Here is a 25609-nt window from a genome sequence, read left to right as displayed (position 1 = left end):
CTACACTTCATTCCAGATCCCTGGAAGGACACACTGAGAAACCACCTGGCAGGAGGAGCCTCGTTTCTTCATTCTGCTTGTCTTTGTACTTGGGAGTGACGTTGAACTGTCTTTGCCCTGAAGTGAAAACTTCCCAGCTCAGTTCCCGATGCGCCTGCGTGAAACTACCCCCACACAAAAGCAACACCACCACCACCACAAACTCTCTCGAAGTGTTTTACCCCGTGGACATCATATCCTGAAAGAATCTGTGTACCAAAGTGCATGTTTTCATTATGTTTATTACCCGATTGCATCATTTGTTATCATCAAAGCCTTTACAAGCGCCCGTAGAAGTCACAACGGGGCGTCGCGGCCCAACAGGACCACATGGCCGCCCCGCTAAAACACTGAAAGGGGCTCCGGCTCCCAGCCCAGCCTTCCTTCTGCTCTGGGGATGAGGCCCGGCCTCAGTTGCCCCCGAGGGAAACGTGCTCCCGCTCTGTGCGCGGAGCCCTGTCCCAGGCCCGCGGCTCCTGCCACCACTTCTCCTTTCGGTTTCACTTCAGTTCTGAGGAAAGGGCACGGTTTTCATGGACGGTTCGTCCCAGGCCTAGTCCTGGGCATTAGAGGCCGGCCCGGCCCCTGGGAAGTGGGGCAGGAAACCCCGGCACGTGGCGAGGTCTGGTAGTGTGCGGAGTGAACCCTTGAAGGCCCCTGTGTGGACTGGCTCGAAATAATGCGTTTTCCTCCCAGCATCAGCCGCTCTAGGAAGTGGGGTCTGTGCGGTTGGTACCGTTGGCAGTTTCCCCCTCTAGGTCCTCACGGGTCAGACACAGGACGGCCCCTCCCTGTTCCCAAAGGCTCTCTCCTCGCCCTCACAAGGGTGTCAGCCCCAGGCCTGCTCTGTTTTCCCGCCTTGCGAGCAAGGCTGACCCAAGCACGTCACTCAGGGGCCCCTTCGCCCTCCCCCAGGGACGGGCCTCTGCAGTCAGCCCCTGACCTCCACTCACCGTGATCGGGAAGCGCAGAGCCCCGCCGCACCTCCAGGGCCTCCAAAACAGGGGACAACAGAGCAGAGGCCTCTATGATCCTTCCTGGGGGCGCGCTCTCTGGTAGCGCCCAAGCAGAATTCCCCAGCCCCACCTTGTTCCCCACCGTCTCCAGTGGGCATGCCTCTCCTTGCACCCCTCCCTGAGGACTGCCACAGTGACGGATGAGGGAACTTCCCAAAGGCCGGGCCGCACCCTCCTTGGGACGCCACCCCCACACCTCCCCACATCAGGGATTCCCTTACAAGGATTTAGGGATTTAAAAAAATCAAGTTCATGATTAAAATCCTTTTTACATAGGCACATTCTGATTTCAGAACCACATCGTTTAAACTCCCCACCCAAATCTTGGCGCCATCCCCAGTGCACCTTAGTTCAGAAGTCCTGCGGAGTGGCCGAGCCAGCCCAGAGGAGGGGACAGGCCGTTCCACAGACCCCTGAGCCAGGAGCTCCTTCGCCTGGACCGCCAGGTGCTGGAGAGTTGAGAGGTATCAAGCGCTTGCTCTGTTACCGTCTGTTTTCTGTGCTCTATAAAACTATCCGACTGAACACGAGTAGAAAATGCGAATTGACATCGGGGGAGGGACCAGAAGAAGAAGCCAAGAAAGGTGGTCACCACTAGGCTCTTCCACGAGAGAGACGAAACGGCACCAGCGTCAGCCCAGGCTTCCCATAAGAGCCCGAGACGTGGCAGGGCCACCAGGATTGAAGGAAGTGTTAGATGTTGTCACCTCAGACTTACATGGTGTTATATGTCCATCACATCTCGGGAAAGCCAGGGAGAAATGGAACTTCCTTGCGAGCGAGAAAGCCTGTTGTTGGCAAGAATCCACGTAGCAGAGACGGAGAATCGTGGAGCCCGTGCTCCCGGGTGAATGCTGGAAGTGGCTTGACTGGATGGAGACAGTGACTTGTGTCATTTATTTCACTAATGAACGTCTTAACACACTCAGTTTTTAAATAAGTTATTTATTTACTGTTGACTTTAATATTATCTGGCAAAAAAAAAATAGGAGACAGACATGGCTGGCTACTTCTTCAATTCATGAGACTATATCTCCTGCCTTTAGAAAATGATCTGTGAGGAAGTCCATTTTGACATGCTCTCAGTGACCCACCACTTTTTAGGAATCTGTGTCAAAAATGGATGTAAACCCAGAGCCTCCCCTAGTGCCAGGTACACAGCAAGTGCTCCATTAATGCCAGGGGAGGGAAGGCTAGATGAATCCTTTTATTCCTGGCCCCCACCTGTACATCCCAGACCTGGGCATAATGTGCCTGGGGAGACGGGGAAAGGGTGGACATCCCCTGGGGCTGAGTGTGGAGGGTAGCCATCCGGGCTCTGGGGTGGTAGACTGCCCAAGGCCAGGCCCCGTGGCCCCAGCGCCGGTGAGATTCATCGCCCTGGGTGAAGACATATTCCCGGGCATACACAGCTCTTGACAACCACTAACGAATGCCAGGCAAATGCCAACGTCGTACCTGGAAGAAGTGACTTAGGAGGCAACATGAGGAGTCAGCCAGGCTGAGCTGGGCTGTTTGTCCTTGAGCCAGTCCCTCCCCATCTCTGGCCTCAGTTGCCTTATCAATAAAAGGAGAGGCTGGATGAGTGGGTTTTGACAGTCTTTCCCAGTCCAGTTGTGGAGTTCTGGGTTAGAGATGCTGAGAAAAGCTACGGAGCACGGATTCATCCTGGACCAAGGATGGAACAGTTTCAAGGAAGAGGAAAGGGACCAAGGATTTTCGTACTGAGCCTCTATGCCAAGGCCACCCGCCCGCAGCTCCTGGTGTGGACTGTCCAGGGCCTGGGGCGGGACTCGGCCAGGACAGAAGCCCTCCTCAGGAGTGGTCACAGCGCTGAGAGCCAAAGTCCAGGACTCCTTATCAGCTTCTGCCAGTGACTCAGAGCCGTGGCAGGCTCCGCCAGACGGGGATTTCCTGACCTGCCCGGGGGCGAGAGGCAGGGGTTTCCTCCTGCCAAGAAAGCAGATGTGAATCCAAGAAGTTCTGTTTTCAATGAAGTGAAAACACCCTCTTCCCTTTCTCCCCCAAACCTTACTGGAAGGGCCACAGGGCAGAGGCTCGGACCTCCTCGCGAGGCCCCCGCCACTCCCCGGGCGTTAGGGAAGGGAGAAGAGAAGCTGAACCGATAACACAGATGCGTTTTCATGCTTTCGGGCGGTTGGGTTTGTGGAGTGTTCACGGCGAAGACGGACTAAGTGCTTCCTACAGAGCGGGCACACCTAAGCGTGTCGCCAATGTTGTCTTGTGGACATTTCTGGCAATCCTGTCAGGTCAGGTCAGGAACAGCATCTGCAATTTACGGGTGAGAAGCCTGAGGCTCCAGAGAGGGACAACAGCGGCCCAAGGTCACGTGGCAGGTCCGGGTCCCGGAGCACAGGAAGCCACAGGTGGAGGGGGCAGTGGCAGTCTCCACTGGGTCATAGTCACAGAGCCACCCGAAGGACTGAAAACTCAGGAAGGAAGGTTGGGCCGAGTGAGGTGAACCATTCAGCAGCGACGCCAAGGGCAGAGACGCGGGGCCGTGGCCTGGGCTTGAGAAATGCCCCGTACGCGCAGAGTCACCAAAACCAACCAACCAGCCAAGGAACAGCCCTGCATTCTGGGGAGACATCCCAGCTCTGCAAGCCTCTGCTTCTGTTTCCCCATCTTTAAACCTCGGGGGGTTGGCGTGTGAATGGAATGAGATAAAATATGGGACGGACCCTTAGCACAAGGCCTGGTGCGTACTGAGCCCTTCAGTGTCAGTGAGCGTTGTTATACTGTTATTACTACGACTGACATGTCCCTTTTACAAATGAGGAAACAGCTAAGGCTCAGGGAGGGGCCTCTGCTACCTTCTTCTGTAAATCGAAGGAGCTGGGCTGGATGTTCTCTCAGCGCCCGGCTACTGCTTCCAGGCTGGGGAGGTAGGAAGGGGTAGGGCAGAGAGAGGGTTCACTCCCTGTCCCCACTCAGCCCCAGGGCTGCCCTACCCAAGAACGATCCCCGCCCCCCCCAACAATGTCCAGAATGTGAGGCCTCCCAGTTCTGAGCCTCCCAGGTGCCCAGGCAGCTTGGAGGTCCGGGACAATGGTTATGATCCCACGAATGCAAAAGCCACTGGGGGTCCCCGCTGCTCTGTGAGGAAGGCAGAGACCACCAGGCAGCTAGCTGCCTTCAAGGGAGACTCAGTTTCTGTCCCATCAGTGCTTGGTGCCCAGAATCCCCCTGCCCCTCACGGAGAGACTTCCAGCATTTTCTCCTTGAAATCCATCCTGTCCTGCTCCTGGCTCTCTGGCTGCTCCAGGCGGCTGTCCTCGTCCTGACTGATCTTCCTGGGTGTCTTCAGAAATCTGGAATTCAGGCCCCAGGTGCAAATCAGCCCCCGCCCCAGTCACTTCCAGCCCATCCACCCCCACTGCTTCCCCTTTTCACCTGGGCCCCTTAGGCTACTCACCTGAACAGGAGTTTCTGCCCGGGCTCTTTCTTAATGATGTTCAGCTTATAGTAGTGGCGCAAGGCACGAGACATCTTCTCATAGGTCATGTTCACCCGGTTCTAGAAAGCAAAGCAGTCCCACATCACCCTCCTCTCCCCACCCCACTCCTTCCAGGCCTCAGTTTCCACACCTGAAAAGGAGCAGGTTGGGGCCACCTAGGTGGCTCAGTCAGTTACGTATTAACTCTTGATTTTAGCTCAGGTCATGATGTCAGGGCTGGGAGATCGAGCCACATGTCAGGTTCCACTCAGCGGGGAGTCTGCTTGAGATTCTCTCCCCCTCTCCCTCTGCCCCTCCCTCTGCTCACTTACTCTCTTTAAAAAAAGGGTCTGTCTCTGTCTCCTTGCCTCCCATCCTCCACCGCCCCCCATTTTCCTTTAAAAAAAAAAAAGAAAAAGAAAAAGAAAGAAAGGAGCAGGTGGAACTGGATGGTTTCTTAACCCCTCAGCCCAGAGTTCTGTGAGGGTTTACGAGCGCTCTCTGGAGTTTGGAAGGAGAAAGGCAGGAAAGGTTGGAGAAGTAATGAGCACTACCTGCCAGACTGAGAACCTCGGGGCAGAAGGACCTCACGTGTTACTTTTATTTATTTTTATTTTGTTAAAGATTTTATTTACTTATTTGAGAGCGAGCACGAGTAGGAGGGAGGGGCAGGGGGACAAGCAGACCCCCCACTGAGCAGGGAGCCCGATGCGGGGTTCAATCCCAGGACCCTGAGATCATGACGCAAGCCGAGGGTAGACACTTAACCGACTGAGCCACCCAGGCACCCTTCACGCATTGCTTTTAAATAGCAAATGTCACAAATGGTAACAAACACACATATTTAGTTGGAAATGCAGTCAGAGAGACAGCATGGTCGGGGACACAGTGGTAGGAGGAGCTCGCTGTGAGCTGTGTGACTTTAGCCAAGTTGTTTTATTTTTTTCTCTCTGTGAGGGGTGGGCAGCGCCCGAGTAAGGGCAAGAGGCTGGGCTTTAGTGTCAACTTGAGCCCCAGCTCCACCATTTGGCAGCCGCTGGACCTTGGGTAGGTTTCTTTGCCTCTCTGCCTCTGTTTCCCCGGCTATCAAATGAGGATAAGAACGTCCATCTCGCAGGTGTGCGGTGAGGACTAAATTAGCTAATCCGTGAGAGCACTTAGCACCGCGCTTGGCAGGTAGCATATGCTCATTAAATGGAATTGCTGCTCTCTGGGCCTCAGTTTCCCTCCCTGTACTATATGGGGATTGGACCAGGTAAACACACCCAGCCTCGAGTCAGGGGCATCCTTCCAGCCGCCAGCACCGCTGAGAGGCAACAGGAGCCGAGCACCGCGGGATGGGGGAGGGAGCGCCTGCGCGGCGCAGTCGGTTGGGTGCCCAACTCTTGGTTTCCGCCGGGGTTGTGATCTCAGCGTTATGAGATCGAGCCCTGCGTGGGGCTCCTTGCTTAGCGGGGAGTTTGCTTCTCTTCCGCTCCCTCGGCCCCTCCCCCCGCAAATAAATAAATCTATCTATCTATCTATCTATCTATCTATCTATCTATCTATCTATCTTTAAAATAGAGTGGAGCCCCAGCCACACATTCTGTGTTCAAATCCGTGCTCAGTCTGGGATAAACCACTGTGGGCTTCTGTTTCCCCTCTGGTGTCTACTTCACCAGGTGTCCTGAGGATTAAATGAGTTAATACAGGGAAAGCCGTCAGAGCCGTGCCTGGTGATCAAGGCATGATCAAATGCCATGCCATACCTATTACAGATAACCATGATTGCTGATAGTTTTTCTTAAGACTCCTTTGTTAGTTAAGTGAATTTATTTCTAGACAAGGACACTTGCTTTATAGCACCACTGGACATCAAGAGATTGACACTGTAGTCAAACTTCTAATCCTAATTCTTACTAAAATAAATAATTAATAGAATTTGGAGTAAACCACCTAAAATCCTCTGGCAGGTGCCCTTTTAGGTATGGGCATCCCTCACATTGGGAATGCTGGCCTCAGTGGTGCCCAGGCCTTCCCAGCCCTGACATGCGATGCTCCCATGGGGCCTGAGACCTGGGTTTCTCCCCCAGCTCACCCCCTCACCCTTGGAAACCGGTCTCCTCATGCAGCCTAACTGCCTCACAGCATATGCGGTGCAATTCATGTAAAAATGCTTTGAAAATCTCAAGCGCTAAGCAAAGGTGGGTTTGAGCGAGTAGAAGACAAGACTCCTGAGTTTCAGGGACAGTCTCCATCCAGAAGTAACCTCCTGTCCCTCGGGATCTCCCAGAACACGATGATCCCAGCACTTCTGGAGCTGCTGGTAAAGCCCCACCCCCCACCCCTGGTCAGTTGAGGACTGTCCCCTAGTGCTGACGGGTCCACTCTGAACCCCTGCTCTGTCTTCTGCTGGATGGGTGGAGGCCATCCCGCCTGCCGGCTACCATTTACCTTATGGTTTCCCCAGAGTCTGGCAAGCCCGTTTGGATCCACAACTCTGAAGATCTTGGCGTTCTTGTCTTCCCACCTGATGTAGGGCTCGTACCTGGTGTCAGAGAGCAGCTGGTACACATAATCCCACAGTAGGCGGCAGTCTGCAATTGAGCACAAGGGGTGCAGACGGGGCGCTTTCCTGGAGCCGTGAGGACAGGCATTAGGAAGGTGCTCCGGGGCTCTCCAGGCCAGGGCCCAGGCATGCGGCAGGATGGTCAAGGAACAGCCAGGTGTGGAGGCTCATTGTCTCATTTATTCACCCTAACTCTAGGAAGTGGTTACCTTTATCCACAGGAAGAGAGGATGAAATGAGCTCAGAGAGGTATGGACAGGTCCCATCACACAGCTCCTAAGTGACACACAGACTGAGGAGTCTAACCCAGCCAATGTGGGGCCGGTGGCAAGGGCAGGCGGTGGAGGTGCCGGATGGTGGCCAGTGGCCCAAACGTGCCTCCAGATCCCTCTCTGCCCTTTGCCGGGTTCTCTGTTAAATTGGGATTGTTAAATCCATCCTGCCGAGCCCCCTGGTGAGAGGCTTGAGAAAATCAAATGTGTCATCATGGAGGATGAGTGGCAGAGGGGGCCTGGGAGCAAAAGCGTTAGTCCCCCTCCCTGGGCCACCAGGCTGGGTCATTTCAGGCAGATTACCTAACTTCTTCTAGGCCACAGTTTCCTTATAGGTGGTGATATGAGGATTAAGTAACATAATAGACCCAAAGCCCTTGGCACATGCCTGGTACAGAGTAAGTGCTCAAAGAATATTAAGCATTATTGTGAAAAAGATCAGATACTTGTGTTTCAGTGATTCCCAGGCATTTCCAACCCAGAAGCCAGGCTTCTGCCCCTTCTGCGGTGTCTTAGAACAGATGTAGGCCCTGGCACAGCTAAAAAACACCCCTTGGAAAGGCAGGCAGTCATCTGTCAGTCTGTCTGGTGGCCTGTTAGTCAACCCTTTAGCGATGAAAGTAGAGTGGAAGCTTGTCACCTCTTTAGAGCTCAGGCTCTGGAGCCGGACTGCCCGGGTTCACACCCCAGCTCTGCCACTTAACTGCTGTGTGATTGATCTTGGCGGAGTCACTTAACCTCTCCGTGCCTCGTTTTCCTTCCTATAAAATGGGGCTAATACTAACCTCCAAAAGCTGGTGTGGGATTAAATAAAGTTCTCAGAATCACGCCTGGCACATAGTAAGCACCCAACCATTTAAAAATAAATAAGCAAAAATTTAAAGGAGAGGAATACACCTTGCCAATCTCACTCTCTGACTATGACCAGTTTCACTGTTGCTGTCCTGGAGACACGCGGACTTGGCAACCCTAGGCAGTACTGTCTGCTGCGGCCAGACTGTGGCCAGCACACAGGACAGTCACCCTATGCCCCCCTGACAGCCCAGCAGAGACTCTCTCATTCCCCAGCTCAAAACAACCCTCCTGCCTGCCACCCACCACCCTCCGGGACTTGGCCTCAGCACACCTCCCTCTGGGCCAGGGGCACACAGCCCCTACTCACCAGCAATTCTGCCATCGATGGGGGCCTGAAGCATGGTGGGGAAGGAGCAGGCTCCCTCTGCCCTGCAACCCAGCTCTGCACAGTGAGATACGTTGAGGGACTCCTCCCTGCCGAGGGGCCACTTGACCAGGGGACTCGAAGAGCTGGGAAGCCCCAGGTGTGATGGTTGCTGCAGGAGATCCCTTCGGGGGGCCAACTGAGGGGGCCCAGTCCCCTCTGCAAGCAGATAAGTGCCACTGATTCTGTGGGCCCAGAGCCTCCCCCAGCCCAGACCCCTCCATGACATGCCTGGGAGCCCCGTGGGGCAGCACTCCTAATACTCTTCCTCCACCCAGTCCCCAGCTATAAGGTCAGGGAGGCATAAAGGGCACAGGTGAGGGTCAGACAGCCCAGGTGTTAACCCCAGCTCCCAGACAAGTAACTCAATCTCTCAAACCCATTCCCTCTTCTGTAAAATTGTTCGCAAAGCCAAGGGGCGACAGAACCAGGTCCAGAATCCAGGTGCCTTTTATCTCAGGCCTATCTCTATCCACCCAACAAATATTTATTGAGAACCTTCTGTGAGCCAGGTATTGTTCTAAAAATTTTGGGCACAGATCACTGAACTCAAAAAACGGTCTCTGTCCTCATGGAGCTCATATTGTAGCAGTGGGGGGGCGGGGAGATGATTAAAATAAAAAAGGAAATAGAAACAGTATACAATATGAGGGGGGGATGGAATAAAGCACTATAAGACAGACAGGGAATCCTGGGAAAGACAGAGGTACGTGAGGGTAAGGGAAGGTCTCACTGAAGTGTTAACATCTAACAGACATCAGAAGGAAGTAGACAAGTGAGCTATGTGGGTATCTAGAGGAGGGAATGCCAGGCAGAGGGAGCAGTGAGGGCAGAGGCCCTGAGGCGGGAGTGTCTCTGGCTTGTTCAGTGAATGTGGAGGCCAGTGTGGCTAGAGTAACATGAGCAAGGGGGAGAGGGGTGGGAGAGGACAGAGGAGCACAGGAGGTCATTATAAGGACTTTGGCTTTGACTCTGAGTGCAATGGGAGCCATTGGAAGATTTTGAGCAGAGAAGCGACATGATCTGACTTATGGATCTCTCTGGCTACTCTATTGCGAATAGATCATAGGAGGTCAAAAGTGAAAACACGGACACCAATGAGGAGATTCTCTAGAGTGATTGGAGCTGGGCCATGGGCAGCAATGGAGGTGTGTGAAGTGGATGGGTTCTGGATAGATTTTGAGGGTAGAGCCAACAGGACTTGTTGAGATTTGAGCAGGAGAGAAAGAAAGCAATCAAAGGTGACATCCAACATTTTGGCCACAGCAATTGGGAGGATGAAGTTGCAGTTTGCTGAGATGAGGAAGCCTGAAAGGGGAGCAGGGTTGTGGGAAGGAAGGTGGGGCAGGTTTCAGGTGTTTGCTTTAGGAGCTTTTAGGACTGAGATGCCCATTAGACATCCCAAGGGAGGTGTAGGGCAGGCAATGTGGGGTGTGAAAATCTAGAATTCACAGAGGTCTGGGCATATGTAGGGATCATCAGTACTAGATGGTATTTAACACCCTAGGTCTGAGTGCAGATAGAGAAGAGGCCCCCTGAGCCATGGGGTACCCCAACACTGAGAAGTAGGGGAGAAAAAGAGAAGCCAGGAAACTGAAAACGAGTGCCCATGGATCCAGAACCATGGAGTGTTCTGGAAGCCAAGGGAAGAGTTTGAGGGGAAGGGGGATGACCTACTGGGTTGAGAGGTGACAATGAATAAGGACTGACAGTGGATGTGGACATCCCCATGTTCAGGTTTCTAGAGTCCCTGACAAAAACAGTTTCTACAGGGAGATCAGGAGGAGAAGAAATGCTTTGCTGGAGAGAAGAGCAGAGAAGTGAGGGGATGGGAGGTAGAGGGCTGCCGGGAGAGTCACAGGAGCCAAGGGTGAGGCCTGAGGAGGCAGAGCAAGGGCAGCTGGGAGCTCAGCCCACAGCTGCCTCTTCCCTTAGGTTGCCTGGAGGAGGCCCTGCCCTCCCTCCCAATGAGGCCAACTTGGAGGGGGGCCCCAGAGCTCTGAGAAGAGCCTCCTCACCTTCCAGGAGGCAGGAGCAGTGCTGAGTGGGCATCTTCTGCCTGAAGGCCCCTCCAAAAAAGGGTCCACACACCAGGGCTTGCCGCTGGGTCTTGATGTACTGGAGCAGCTCATACAGGACATCACCTAGGGGTGGAGGCAGGGAGCAGGTCGGTCACCTGTCTCTGGGGTGAGGGCTGGGGTTAGTCACAAGCTTCACGCTGATGAGATGAGAGGCGGCAGAGTGGAAATGGGTAGGGGAGATGAGCCACGGGGAAGAGGAGGGGAAGTGACAGCAGGACAGGCCTCTGGGGCTCTGCAAACAACAGCCAAACAGATTCCTTAGCTGCAGGCCTGCTTTTTCAAAGAACCACCAGGCAAACATTTATGGAAAAGGGGACGTCTGCCATGCTGAGAGGTGAGCATTCTCCTCCAACCAATGCATCGATCTCCCTCCATCTCCCACCCTGGGCCTACCTGGGTTTCCGTCAGAACGTATTAGAGGGCGTCCAGTGAGTTCCCCTGACCTGAACCAGGTGCACGAAGCCGGAAGTCATCCTTGGTGAGAATGCAGAGGGCTCTGCCGTTCATCTCAAACCCATGCTCCCCGGTGCGCTGCAGAGAGTACTCCTGCTCAGCCCAGCGCAGCCAGTGCAACACGTCCTCCCTGCTCCAGAGTGCCGGCTGGATGCCTGCAACCACGGGGACAAGGAGAGAGCACAGGATGAGGGGCAGGAGTTCTCCCCTCAACAATCACTCATCCTTCCACTTCAAGCCTTCTCTGGAATGTCACCTCCTCCAAGAAGCCCACCCAGAAAGCTACCCTGAGTAGATGCTCTCCTGTCCTGTCTCCCCCTTTGTCACCATGTCCTGTTGTTTTCCTTCTTGGCACCTTACTTTCCTTGTCATTGCACTTCATATAGTTATATGTTTATGTTTATCATTATCTATGCATTATGTATATGTTCACTTATTTAATTTTCGGTACCCCTCCCCCCAGCCTGTTTTCCAGTTCTTAATTCAACACATATTTACTGAGGAACTATTATGTGCCAGGCACTGGGCTGGATGCGATGGTTCGGTGTCGTATGTGTTCAGCACCGAGGACAGCGCTTGGACCACGGGAGGTGCTCCATAGACGTGTGTTGAGTGATGGCGTGTATGATTAAACAGTCCTGTGAAGAAGGCATGTTATTGTTACTGTTTTCCCAGTGAGGAAGCTGAGGCTCCCAGAGGCTAAGTGACTAGCCCGGGGTCACACAGGTAGCACGAGGTACCACCAGGCCCAGAGTCCAGGTCTATCTGGCTGCCACACTCTTCTGCTCTCTTGTGCCAGCTCAGGTCTGGGTTTGCTCAAGGAACAGCCCAGGGGACAAAGAAGTCTCCTGCACCCATTTCCAGCTTGTGTGTTCTTGTCTCTAGCAATACCCAGACAAGGAATTGCTTTCTTTTATTCCTTCTCCTTACATGTCTACTCTGCCTGGGTCTATTATCCTCCTAATGCCAATTATTTACTTCCCTCATCTGGGTTGTGTTTAACAGGACTACATTATGACTGTTGTGGGTCCTTGGTGCTCTTGCCTTCATAGGTCCCTTCCTCACCTAAAACATATTTAAAACTTTATTTTATGACTGCATTTGTAGAAAGACAAGTGTGTTGTTATATTTTAAAATGTCTTCTTCTGCCTAAAAATTTGTTTTTTTCTTTTGATTTTAAAAGAAATCAGAACATTTTTGTGGGCCCCTAAAAGTATTGGGGTTCCCAGCATTGTACCCACCGTGATAGCAGCCTGGTGCTTTTCTTTGTGTGGTGCGTCTCCTCTCAAGAGTATTTCAGCCCTGTCAGGATCCTGGCCAAGTGACAGTGGAAGGGGCTCAGGGCTCATCAGGGATGGTGTGACAGGTAGCAAAACTGAGGCAGGGGAGGTATCTGTCAAGGCCACACCTTGGCAGTGACAAAGACTAAATCAACCTGTGACTGCCTTGGTCCCAAATCAGCACAAGAGGTAAAACTTGTTGTCATGTTTACAAAAGAAGAAGAAGAAGAAGAAGAAGAAGAAGAAGAAGAAGAAGAAGAAGAGGAAGAAGAAGAAAGTAAAAGTGCATCATCCACTTGTTCATCGATTCAGCCAATATCTAATGAGCACTGGCCATGTGCCAGGCATTGTGCCACTGCGGCAGACATGGCACAGAGTGAGGCTGGCAGGAGGGAGGGAACCAATGACTATCTAATGACAATCTTGCTCAACAACACGGAGGGAAAGGGCCCTGAGCTGCAAAGGCAGAAAGCCGGCAACACATCTCAGCTTGGGAGGAAGGAGAGGCTCTCCTTAACTTTATTTTGGGACCTAAGAATGAATAATAAAGAAGAAATTTCCAAAACTGACCGAAAAATTATTTAAGGGGGAAGAAAAGAACAGAGGTGGCAACTGGCCTTCATGGTAGTACATACCACAAAGCCACGTGATCTGACGCTATTGCTGAGACTGACAAGTATCAGGGGGAAGAAGGAGCCTGGAAGAGTGTGAGTGTGTGTGTGTGTGTGTGTGTGTGTGTGTATAAATTTAATACACGATAGAAGTGGGTTGTTTTTTTTTTTTAAAGATTTTATTTATTCATTTGACAGAGATAAAGACAGCCAGGGCGAGAGAGGGAACACAAGCAGGGGGAGTGGGAGAGGAAGAAGCAGGCTCCCAGCGGAGGAGCCTGATGTGGGGCTCGATCCCATAACGCCGGGATCACGCCCTGAGCCGAAGGCAGATGCTTAATGACTGAGCCACCCAGGCACCCCAGAAGTGGGGTTTTAATTCAGTGGGAAAAGATAGTAAATTTAAGCTATGCTAAAACCACAACTAGCTCTCCACCTGGAAAAAAATATATCTGGACCTTCACCTGTCACCATTCACAAAAATCAATTCCAGATGGGATTACGGCTTAATGAATAGAATAGAAACCTCAACAGAAGTGGGGGGCGCCCAGGTGGCTCAGTCAGTTAAGCATCTGCCTCCAGCTCAGGTCATGATCCCAGGGTCCTGGCATTGAGCCCCCTGTTGGGCTCCCTGCTCCTGGGGGAGCCTGCTTCTCCCTCTCCCTTTGCTGCTCCCCCTGCTTGTATTCGCTCACACGCTCTCTTTCTCTCTGTCTCTGTCTCTCTCTTTCTGTCAAATAAATAAATAAAATCTTAAAAAAAAAAAAAGAAGTGGAAATAGGGGGGTGCCTGGCTGTCTCACTTGAAAGAGCATGCAACTCTTTGTCTCAGAGTTGTGAGTTTGAGCCCCATGTTGGGCATAGAGATGACTTAAAAATAAAATCTTAAGAAAAAGAGGAACTAGGAAACCCACGTGCATTAGACAAGGGTGGGGGGGGTACCTCAAACCTCGACCATGACAGGAAACTAGAGGCCATTACGTAAGTCGAAGATGCACTTGACCACACTGAATTTTGTGTGTGTGGTGAAAGATACTATAAACGAAACTAAAAGAGGGCAGAATAAAGGGAAATATTTGCAGCGCGGATGACAGATAAAGAGCTAATGTCCATCATAGGCGAAGAGCCTCTCTAAATTTTTTTTTTTTCAAGACAAAACATCTTACCAGCAATTCACAGTGGAGCAGGATTTCTCAGCCGCGGCACTACTGACACTTTGCACCTGATCGTTCCTTGCTGTGGGGGCTGTGCTGAGCTCTGTGGAATGTTCAGCAGCATCCCTGGCCCCTACCCACTAGATGTCAGCAGCAAACACACACACACACACACACACACACACACACACACACACACACCAAGGAGATGTGACAACCCCAAATGTCTGCAGACATTTGCCACGTGTCCCCAAAGGAGAGGAGCAAAATTGCCGCCAGTTGAGAACCTCTACGGCAGAACAAAGCCACTAATAAACATGTGTCAAGTCATGGCGCCTCACTAGTCAGGGACAGGCACAATCGGAGAAGAATGAGGTATCATTTTAGTGATAACACCTACACCAGCAGGAGTGCAGGGAAAGGATGCCTTGCTGGTGGAAATAGGAATTGAGAGCCTTGGTGGGAGATCAGTCCAGAGGTTACAGAAGGGACTGAGACACAAAAGCTGAGCAGTGTGAAAGCTCGAAACCACCTGACAGCGAGATTCAAGAATGTCAGGGGCAGGCTCCTCAGCCGGCCGGGGCTTCTGGGGCTCTGGGGGCCCCTGGCCATTGCATTTCTGTGGGATTGCCTGTTTCATGATATTTGAGGCAGTCGGCCTGAGAATTCAAGACTATGATTCCTGAGTCAGAGGAGTCCTGTGTTTGGCCAGAGGGTGGGGATGGATTCCACCCCCTCTCCAGCTGTCCTGCCTCCAGGGAAACACTAAAACTGCATGAAGAGGGGGAAACTGTGCACTTGGGAGACAGTATTAACCACAGATGTGGTCCTGCTACCAGGTCCAGAGACACGGGCAGGGGACTTCCCAAGCTGTCTGTGACAGACTCTGAGGTCACACAGTAGAACCTGAAAATGAAGCCTGTTATTGCCCCAGAGTGAGATTTGGTTTTTCTTTCATTACCTCTTGTTCACTCCTACCCTCACCTTTCATCCCTTTGCTGCGAGCACCTCTAGTCCAATAAATACAGAAAAAGCGACTTTCCTATTCCTCGTGTCTTCAAAGAATACTAGGGTCAAAAAAGGCTTTCTAATAGGATTGGAGTCCGCAGGGAAGGGCCAAGTTCCAAGCAGTGGACCAGCCACCTAGCTCTGGGCCAAATCGCCAACCCCAGAGTCTGGGTCCCCAGCTCAAACCCTTGCTGGTCAAGTCACCTACAAGCTGCTCAATCTCTCTTAGCCTCAATTTCCCCTTCTGTGAAATGGGATAACATTTCACTGCCTGGCGGGGCTGCTGTGCTGTTTGTAGGGCAGGATGGTGCTGGGGTTAGGAGCCCAGGCTACATACTGCGCAGTCCAGCATCTCATGCCTACCTAAGAGCCATGGTGGGAATGCATCCACCAGAAGACACGTATGCCAATGTCCACAGTGGCTCTGTCCATAATAGAAAAGAACTGGAAACATTCCAAATATCCATCAGTCTGAGAACGGACAATCAAGCTGTGTTGTGTCCATGCAATAGAATGCTTCCTGGCAGTAAAACAGAGTACAAGGCATTGCTACTTAGGACTCATGGCTTAAAGCTGATACTCCATTAAAGGAAAAAAGCCAGATGTAAAAATGCAATCAAGAACAGATGCTAATCTAGGGGGAGAAATCAGAACAGCAGTCACCCTTTGGAGGGGAATGGACCAGGAAGAGGGACAAGGGAACTTCGTAGGGCACTGGAAATGGTCTAGCTCCTGATCTCAGTGCCCAGGTGCATCCACGCATAAACACTGTACACTTAAGATCTGTACACATGACCCTATGTAAGTCATCCCTAAAAGAAAAGGAGAAACATACAAGGCCAGCTGGAAACTGGAGAAATGACTGTGTTTCAGTGTCCCCATCGGCAAATCGAGGGTGGTGACAGAATACAGCACCAGCAACATGGAGCTGTCATGAGGATTCTACAAGATAATCAATGTAAAGACCAGTCAGTGTCTGGCATGTGGTATGCACTTTCCAAGACAAGTGGAGCTCTTGACGTTAGCTGAGGTGACGCGAGTAAAATGCTTGGCACAGTGCCCAGCACACGTAAGAGCTCAGCAACTGCTGTCAAGTGTTATCTAAGGTATCCACTACCCACCCCCAGACATCTTCCTGACCCCGTTACTGGGATGAACCTAACTGAGTCTCCCCTTACTAGTCTGACCACCCCTCAGGAGGGCTTTACCTGCAGACTAGCCTGTGCTCCTCCCTCTCTTGGCTGTGATCCACCGTATTTTCAGTTCCTCACACCAACCATCTTTGTGTCTCAAGATCCTGATATCACCTTACTCTCCCTGCCCCAACCACATGCTCACTGGGGATTTCCACCTTGGCTGGTTCCCGGCTTCTGGGACAGATCTGGACAGAGCCCCCAGCTGGGGAAGCTGGAGGGACTGTGGGTCAAAGACACCACTGAGGAGTTCACGTATCTCCCTGAAGAGTCAACAGTGCCTTTCACTCACCCCAGAGCAGGGCAGGACTTGATGTCTCCCCTCCCCATCCCGGGCCACATTACTCTCCACTGGGTTTATCACTGGGTGTCCTGCTTCCCTATGCCGTCGCTGCGTCCTCTGCTAGAATGTCAGCTCCATGACCACAGACTTTACTAGTCTCAGTCACTGCTGTCTCTCTAGCATCTACAGCAATGCCCGGCACATAGTAGATGCTCAATAAATATAAATGCCTTCATGAGTGAACTGAAAGACTTCTAGGCATCCTGACCGGCTCCCAGTCCCACCCCAGCCAGGTCTCTCTTCCCACTGCATCCTTTTCACTCTCTTGCTCAAGAAACTGACATGGCTCCCAACTATCAAACCCAGCAAGTCAAAACCCCTCTGTCCTGAGTTCAAGACCCCCTCCAACTGCTCCTCCCCACCTGAGCAAAGCTATTTCCCAGCCACTCCTCACCACACCCCTGCAGCTTGCTAGATAGAGTGACCTCCCGAGCAACAGGGCTGGACCAATCGTGAGCAGCCAAATCAGAACTAACAGCTGGTGTCTACCTTCCTGTCAGAGTTCTCAGGAAGAATGCAGGAAACTGTCAAGTGCTTGGCCAGTCCGCTAAAAATGGGAGCTGTCATCATCCCACACTGAAGGCTGTTGCTCAGAGGGAGTGACAGCTGCGGGGTCTGAGGTACCTGAGTTTGAATCCCAGCCCCACCGTTTTGCCAGTGGATGACTACAGACAAGATCATTCTCCCCACGGTAAGACCAGTGTTCACATCTGTAAGGCGGGGGTAATAGAAGAATCTACTTCCCAGGCCTATTTAAGTGTGTTTAATCACAGTATACACAATACTTGACCAGCACAAAGCCTGGTCGAGAGTAAAAACTCAACAAATGATTATTATGATTATCAGCAACCTCACTGATAGAGCCTGCCTGAAAATAGAGGGAGCAGCTTGTTTCTCTGCATGATTACTGTAGTTTGTCCTAGGCTTTTGAGGGTCACTGTCTGTCCAGTGTCCTCAAATCCATCACCCCATTGTTTGCCCTGATTTTCTTGGCTGATATTGCCTTTCTTGGTAATCACACTCAGCTTTACGGTCACCAGACATTGGAGCAGGGCCAGCGCAAACAGTTGTGTTGTGTCCTGCACAAAGGCACCATTAGAGGAAAGGAATGGGAGGGTATAGATGAAGCCAAGCCCAAAGCTGGGCTTGGCTTCTCCCAAAAGGAGAGGTCTCTTCAATCTGCGCAAAGATACACACAGTCTATCCCTGACTTCAGGAAGGAAGAGGTTCTTTGTTCCCAAATCACTGGGTTTTGGAATCTCCCATCTGTTTGTTGTTTGCCATATTCCCTTTCATTGACAGGTGACATCACTGTCAGTATTCAAAGCTTCCAGAACATTCACTTCTAGTCTCCAGCCTCACCTCTCTCTTGGCCCCTGCATCCATCTAACTTACTGCTTCTCAGATGCTTTGATCTAGGGCAGAGCTTCTCAGACCATTCTGACCTCAACCCACAGTTAAAAAAAAAAAAAGAAAGAAAAAAAAGCATTTTATATCATGACCCACACACACGTACATATAAAGAGCCCAAACAAAGTATTCATGAAATGTTCTATTTCATTTTTTAAAAATACTTATTTTGACCCACTGAATCGGGTCCTTGGTGAGTCCTGACCAAACACTGAAAAGCACAGTTAGGACACAGCTGTATAAAATGGGGCCCTCAAATGTTATTTCTAGCAGCAGCAGGGTCACCCAGGAGTCTGCTGGAGGCTGTGCCCCACCCTAAAGCCACCAAATCAGAATCAACAAGGCCCCCAGGTGAGTCACCCTAGTCTAGAAGCGCTGGAAGCCACACTGTTAGAATTGTATACATGAAAGTAAAGTGCCCAGGGACTCTCTTTAGGTGAAGGATGTGAACTTGAGCAGCCCCCAGGGCCTTTTCCCTTGTTTTACACGGCCAGGGAGCTGCAGAGAGGTGTCATCCTTCTGCCCACGACATCTGAAAATCGCAGGTGGTGCTTTATGGTCTCTTTCCATGGCTTATTCACACCTAGGAGCTTTGAAAGTCAATTTCAAAATGCAGAGAACCCAGTTCCTCTGCATCCAACAGTGGCAAGTTCACAGAGCTTTTTTTTGCCAGGGAACACACTCCAGGAAAATGCAGAGTCAGGACCAAGAACTAAGTCCAGGGTGTGAGGCCCCATCTGGCCATTAGCTGCACAGATAACTTTCCCATGTGGAGTCTCAGTGTCTCTGTCATCAAATGTGACTGTGCTGGGGACCATCTCTAAACTGCTTCTTCTCAAAATTCCCTGAGCTGTCCCTGGAGGTTGCATCATCTCCTCCCAGACTCCCTCCCCCCAGACCTCAGCCCGGCTCCTGCAAGTGGAACCAGACGCCCAGGTTCACAACTCCTGATCCACCCTGGCCTTGGGGAAACCCCGACAGATGCAGGCTGGGGGGAGGGGAGACGTGAATCCTCTTTCGCTCTCCACTTCCAGAGAAGGAAGCATCATCGTGAATCTCCTTTTGTGAGTGCAGGGCACTGCGCTGGAGCCTCGTGGACCCAGCCCCTCCGTCGCAGCCCACGTCCTGCCGCTAGACAGGACAATCATCCTCAGAGTGGACTTTGAACTGCTCCACTGCACATCTTTGTTTGTCAGGCAAACAAACACGGCAACGTAAGCTCTACAGGGAAATTGTTGGTGCGCTCCGCTTGTCACCGACTCACAAAGCTCAGCAAGATTTGTTTTGTTTGTTCACCTTTCTGCCGAGGCAAATCACCCTGATGATTAGAACAGAAGCCAGAAGTGGAGGAGGGAATGGGGTGGGCAACTGAGGATAAATGTCAGAGAGATGCCTAGCAATGGAAACCCAATTTCAAGAAACAGGGATGACATCACCCCAGGCGTCTGAAAGGTCAACCCCTCATTAGGTGTCAGCAGTTTGCTTATTTGGGATGTTGTTGACAGGAAAATGAGTCATTTAGTGTACCTTATCTCCTAAGACTGTTAGATATTTACTAAAGGCCAGAACTGGGTTGCCTCAATATTTTCAGAAGTAAATATGACTCATGAAATCTAAGATGAGAAGTACAGAAGACGCTGCTGGGGGCCTGCCCGTGGCCCTTGGCTCTCACCTCTACTCTCTGAAGGCCGCCAAATGCCAAATGTCAGCACCTGTCTCTGCACCTGACTTAGCCAATGCAAAGGGCAACTTGGAAAGCTGGAGAGGAGTGGGAAAGTGGGGATGAAGGCGAACCAAGCCCTGGTTGGGTTTGGCTCAGCTTCTCCCCAAAGGAGGGGTCTTTTCAATTTGCAAATGGAGTCAATGGAAGCAGCCTCAGCCCACCATGGATGGGAAGTGGGTGGATGAAGGCCCTGCTTCCTTACCCCTGCACAGGGAGGACTCAGGGTGTGCTCTCACTGTCCCCCTAGAGGCCCCACCAGGAGTGGACTCCAGTTGCCCACAGTGCCACAATTTAAATTTCTTTTTGCTTTTAAGATTTTATTTATTTGTTTGTTTGTTTGTTTGTTTAGAGTCTGCGTGCAAGTAGGGGGAGGGGCAGAGGGAGAGGGAGAGAGAGTCCCGAGTGGACTCTGCACTGAGCATAGAGCCTAATATGGGGCCGGATCCCACAGCCCTGAGATCATGACCTGAGATGAAACCAAGAGTCAGGCACAACCCACTGAGCCACACACACATGCCCCTATAATTCAAATTTAAATTAGGTTTCCTGCTTTCTGTAGGGAGGTATTTCAGGGTGTGTTTCTGGAGAAATCTAACCAAAGGCAATAGGATTAGTACCTCAGGAGCTCTAAAAGAGCACATGACCCTGCACCCTGAGTTGAGTAACCAGGGAATGGGCTGGGTGAAGAGGAGAGCAAGTTCTTGTCACTAGAAATGTGCAGGAGGACCCGGTGACCATCTCAGAGGGGCCCCACTAAAGGGGGCTTCGAAACATTAAAGGCTTGTGTAACTGTATTTACCAAGGTGATGACTACATTTTCTAAATTCCCACTCCTCCTCCTGTACCCTATTACCCGGTAACCTTGAGCTAGGCACCCAGAGGCAGGGAGGTGACTGAAGGTTACTTGACCTTGGGCAGAACACAACCTTCTGGGCCTCAGTTTCCTTATTCGGAATACGAGTGAGTTACCCGAGGCAACATCTAGGGCCTCCACCAGTGTTGACGTTCTAGGACTTGGTGTGCCCATTATGGGAGTGGTCTTTGAATATAGGGGAGGCCGTAGGGTATAGTCTAGAGGGCCTTGTGGGACCTGCATAGAGCCCATCCCTCTCTGAGAATCGGTGTCCTCAGCTGCCATAAGATGACATCAACGATCCTTGTCAGCAGCAACACTAGGGTCTTCAGGTCCATCCCCAAAGTCCCATTTTTCCTCATCACCACGGCTTGAGTTAGGCACAGACCCCAAATCCTACCCTCTACGTAACCGTTGCCAAATATCTCCTTGGAACAGCCCTGAGCCCCAAGCTACCAGTCAGGGCTGGCATTTGGACAAAATGAAGCAACAGAGCTCCTTGCTCCTCTCCCCAAATCACACTGCTACTTCCCTCCCCCACAACTCTGAGGCATGAGGCCATCCTACACGCTCTGTGGTTCTCTCGTATCCATGAGTCCCCAGCTCCCCACAGGCTCTGTTCCTCATTAAAAGAACGCCAGGCTATGGACATAAGAGGCAGAGGCATTTAGGGGCAACCAGTCTTCCCAAGGCCTATGAAGTCATACCCAACATTCTGCTCCATCCTGTCGGTGGCTCAAAAAGCAGGTCGTGGCCAGGAAATCAGAAGGGTGTGAAATCCATTAAGCAGGATTCCAGCCACTGGGTGAGCCGAGCAAGAAGTGGCCTGGATGCTTCCCAACCCAGGTCACACGTACCTGTCCACAGCGGGCCCCCAAAACCCCTACCCAGATTAAGACCTCCCACTGGCAGCTTGCTACGGGTCCTGTGATTCCCATGGCTTAGGAAGTACGTTGAAAACTCTCTTAGAAGATTATCAGCAGGACCAAGGTTTGGCCTTAGCACGGAAAGCCCACACGTTCTTGGGCATGTCACTTAGCTTTTCCACCGCTCGGCTCTGGCAACTGAAACATAGGCATAAATACACGAATCTATAGCCTGTTCTCTGGTTATAAGTTTCCTCGGGCAAGAGCGTTACTTAGGAAAATGAAATAAAAAGATACGGCCAGTCTGTTTCCGGTGGCTCTCTTTGGGTGGATTTGATCGTTCCACATATTCTTAAGCTTCCCTGCCATTTTCCACTTTTTGATAAGCACATGCTACGTTTGTAACAATAACAATTAAACATAATTATTTAAAAGAGAGTTCTACATACCTACAATTGTTCCCTGTTGACCCCATCTGACTTCCTCATTGGCAGTATCCCTAACTTGTTGTCTTTAGACTGGAAGGGACCCCATAGCTCGTTTGATCCCAACCCTCTCTTACTAATGAGGAGACTGCCCGCCCTGCCCTCACCCTTGGCCAGGGCAGCTGCACTCTCCACAGTGAGAATTCACATTTCCCTCTTCTGATTTCCTCACCAAGGAAAAATTAAAGAAAACCCAGCAAAGAAATAGCAGATGGAGGGAAGGCTGTTCCTCAGGTAAGAGGTTTATGTGCCACATAGATGTCCTTTAAAAACATCAGCCTGGGCCGCCTGGGTGGCTTAGTGAGTTAAGTGTCGGACTCTTGATTTCGGCTCAAGTCATGATCTCAGGGTCATGAGATCAAGCCCCAAGTCATAGGGTTCCGCACTCAGTGGGGAGTCTGCTTAAGATTCTCTCTCTCCCTATCCCTCTGCCCCTTCCTTCCTCTGCTTTCTCTCTTTCTCAAATAAATAAATAAATCTCTTTAAAAAATAAAATAAAATGAAAACATCAGCCTTTTCCCTTCTCTCTACTCACGGAGTCTTCCTGGTAGCTTGCAGATTCCCCCTTCATCCAGCAAGTTCATTCTAGCTTCACATCTGGCCTGGGTGCCTGGGGGTGGTGTGGCTGCCTCGGACCTCACAGAAGAGCTGGCCAATGCTCCCTCCTAGAAAGAGGAAAAAGCGGGGCAGTCAAAAACAAGCCCTCTTGGTAAAGGCTCAATTATCCTTATATGTATTAAGAATTTTTCTCAAAGGGAAAGAGCATTCTTCTCTGAATCTACCTTAAAGGTAGGACCATGTGGGGCACCTGGGTGGCTCAGTCGGTTGGGTGTCTGCCTTTGGCTCAGGTCATGATCTCGGGGTCCTGAGATCGAGCCCCAAGTAGGGCTCCCCGCTCAGCAAAGACTCTGCTTCTCCGTCTCCCTCTGCTTTTCCCCACTGCTCATAGTCTCTCTCTCAAAGAAATAAGAAATTTCTTTTAAAAAAATTTTTTTGAAAGGTAGGAGCCATGTATGTCTTCAGCTCGGTAACTTCAACATTTTGTACAGAGTGGACACTTGATAAATTTCATCTTTCTGATTCGAGTTTTTCATGCATGCGCCTAATCCCACCAGAAGGCCCCCCCGCCAAGATTTGACTTGTTAGCTGGAAATCTGAGAGCCTAGGAATACTCACTGGGATCTTGGTGAGAGGACACAGGGAACCTGAGGGGCCAGGGTAAAAAGACCTTAAGTCAGAAATAAATAAACAAACCAGTAAATACTGTTTTCAAGGGAGAAAAAGGAAGGATACATTTCTGAATCCCAAGGTCCCACCAAGGGAAGCCTGTATCTTTACAATTTTACACTCAGCTTAGCCCTAGAGGGGCTGGATGGAGGGATGAAAAAAGTGACAGGATTTTGTAGAAAGAGGTATAACCTTGGGGCTTATGCCCAGCCACAGGTGCCAGCCCGTGAAAAATAAAAGTGAAACCAGTCCCAACATATAATTTTCTCAAACTAGGATCTTCAAGAGCATTACATTCATCTCCTGATGGCAGAGGAAGGCAGCCTGCAGTGAAAGACTGTGGGATTGGACTTGCAAAGCAGAGGAGGATTTAACACCTTTTGGGGTAGTTCTGCGTTTCTGGCTGGCCCCCACCACCCCACCCCACGTTGGTGCTATTTCCCAGGTAACCCAGTTTCAGAGGCTGCCTCCTGGGAGCAGGGCATGCCCAGCTGGAGAAGGGTTACGGTCTCACACTTGCAGGAAGCCCCTTGTGGACTCTTCTACCCTCTTCCAAGCATGAGGATCTGCCAGTTCCTGGGCTTTAACTGCCTGGGAAATGCCAGCCCAGGAGCCACTGAGAGTTAGGGCTCCCGGCTTCAGCTTGAAAGCCAGTGGCAGAGGGGGGGCGGTGTCTGATAAAATACGCTTTGGATCTGAATCTTCTTCATGGAGAGAGGAGGTGGGGAAAGGCTTTGGAGGTGGGAAGGGGGCCCTGCTCTGGGGCGGTTCTGAGGCTGCTGGGGAAATATGGCAAATGGAGAAGGACTGCTAAGGAGTGGGGGCTCCTCTGCGGTGGCATTTGCCAGCGGTTCGGGTCTGGTTTGCGCAGGAACTTCCAGGGACGTCACAACTGGTTGATGGCAGGGGTGAGGAGGAGGTAAGGAGGAGCAGTATATAACACAGAAGGGTTGCGAAGAGAGAGAGTGAGGCTGGAGGTGAGGAGGAAGGGGGAGTGAGGGATGGATGGTGAACTTTGGGAATGCGTTGGAAAGTGAGATTCCAGCCAGGACAAAGTTCTGATGACATGGGTGAGGAAACTGAGGTGGTGGAGAAAGGCTGGGGGTCCGGAGGCTCCGCGTGCGCGCGGCGGGGCTCCTCCGCCAGGCTCTTACCTGCATCACAGGTGGAGGTGAGACAGCCACCGGCCGTCGGTCGTGAGCGCTCCACTGGCCGCGGCTGCTGGGCGCTCTCAGGCCCTCCGTCCCTCACCCCTTAACTGGGCCCCCAGAACTGGAAGGTCGCGTAGGAGGAAATCTCTTTCGAGAAGCGCCGGGGAGTGTGCCCTCGGGTTCTCCCCGGCCAGCAGGCTCACAGGGCGCTCCGGTAATCGCTATCCTTCCGGGAAACGAAAACGAAAGAGCGGGATCCGGCTTCCACTCCCGCCCCGGCGGGCTCTGCGGGGGGCAGGCGCCGGCCCCCGCGGCAGCGCGGCGGCGGAGCGCTCCGCTCGCCAAGCCAGGAGGCATCGGTCCTGCTCGCAGCCTCCCGCTAGTGGACGGCCGCTCTGGGGCAGCCTGGCCCTGATTCCCAGGGGCACGGAGGGGAGATTCTGCAGGATCTGGGGAGCAGAGGGAACCCCTGGCCCTTGGGCTCAGGACAGCAACAGACCAACTTCGTACCACCCCTCTGTGTCTCCGCGTTTGGATGGGAGGGGGCCTCCCAGGCTGTTCGCCTGGACAAGGGGCCTCTTCTCTTAGAAATGAGTGACCTTCCTGGCTCTGACCTCAACCCGGCCTGCCGTTGGGCCCCATGGACGCCCCACCATCCCGTCTGAGCCCCACCATCAGAGCAGCTGTGCTACTCCTCCCGACTTAGACCCTAGTACCCTGTGGACCCTGGCTAGCAGCACCTTTTCCCAGGCCCCTGGCTCCTCCCGGCAAACCAACAACACACCCGCGGGAAGAAAAGGAGGGAAACCTGAACCTTCTGCGGAAACTCCGAAGGTATACATGCTGTTATAAAGAAGTCTTAGCACGAAACTAGTAAGAACAAGGCCAGAAACCCAATAGAAAAATGAGCGAAGAGTATGAGCAGGCAGTCCACAGAAAACAAAATGTTGAAGGGCCCGGGAACATAGAAGAAGATGCCCAGACTCACTCATTATAAAAGACATGCAAATAAAAGCTTTTGAGATGTCATTTTTTTTACCTGCTAATTTGGCAAAAATTCAAAGTTGACCAACATAATCTGCTGGAGAGGCTGAAGGGAACAGAGAACACTGGGCAACCCCATGGAAGCCAGTGAGGCGAGATCTGGCAAAGTTACAAATGCACATACCCTTCAGCCAGCAATCCCACTACTGGGAATGTATTCAATAAATCGACCTGCAC

General features: G+C 51.7%; 1 protein-coding gene across 4 annotated transcripts; it reads right to left on the bottom strand.

The window, feature by feature from the left end:
- Positions 1-1980: 1980 nt before the first annotated feature.
- ETV7 (ETS variant transcription factor 7) lies at positions 1981-24983 on the bottom strand. Of its 4 annotated transcripts, XR_569289.2 has the most exons (10): positions 24392-24983; positions 22546-22675; positions 11076-11240; positions 10570-10695; positions 8495-8710; positions 6946-7088; positions 4492-4592; positions 4274-4387; positions 3091-3344; positions 1981-3005 (listed from the first exon to the last, which is right to left on the bottom strand). XR_569289.2 is itself a non-coding variant. In XM_008693389.2 (9 exons), the coding sequence occupies exons 1-9, from the start codon at positions 24395-24397 to the stop codon at positions 3332-3334; spliced, it is 1014 nt and encodes a 337-aa protein (XP_008691611.1). In that variant the 5' UTR covers positions 24398-24983; the 3' UTR covers positions 1981-3331. The 4 variants fall into 4 exon arrangements, 2 of the variants coding, with proteins under 2 accessions (XP_008691611.1, XP_008691612.1); XR_569290.2 differs by having other exon boundaries at positions 1981-3344; positions 3890-4387; XM_008693389.2 differs by having other exon boundaries at positions 1981-3344.
- Between the last annotated feature and the right edge of the window lie 626 nt (positions 24984-25609).

Source organism: Ursus maritimus, unplaced genomic scaffold, assembly GCF_017311325.1.
Source record: "Ursus maritimus isolate PB19 unplaced genomic scaffold, ASM1731132v1 scaffold_30, whole genome shotgun sequence".
NCBI lineage: Eukaryota > Metazoa > Chordata > Mammalia > Carnivora > Ursidae > Ursus > Ursus maritimus.
This window is presented reverse-complemented; position numbering and strand designations above follow the sequence as displayed.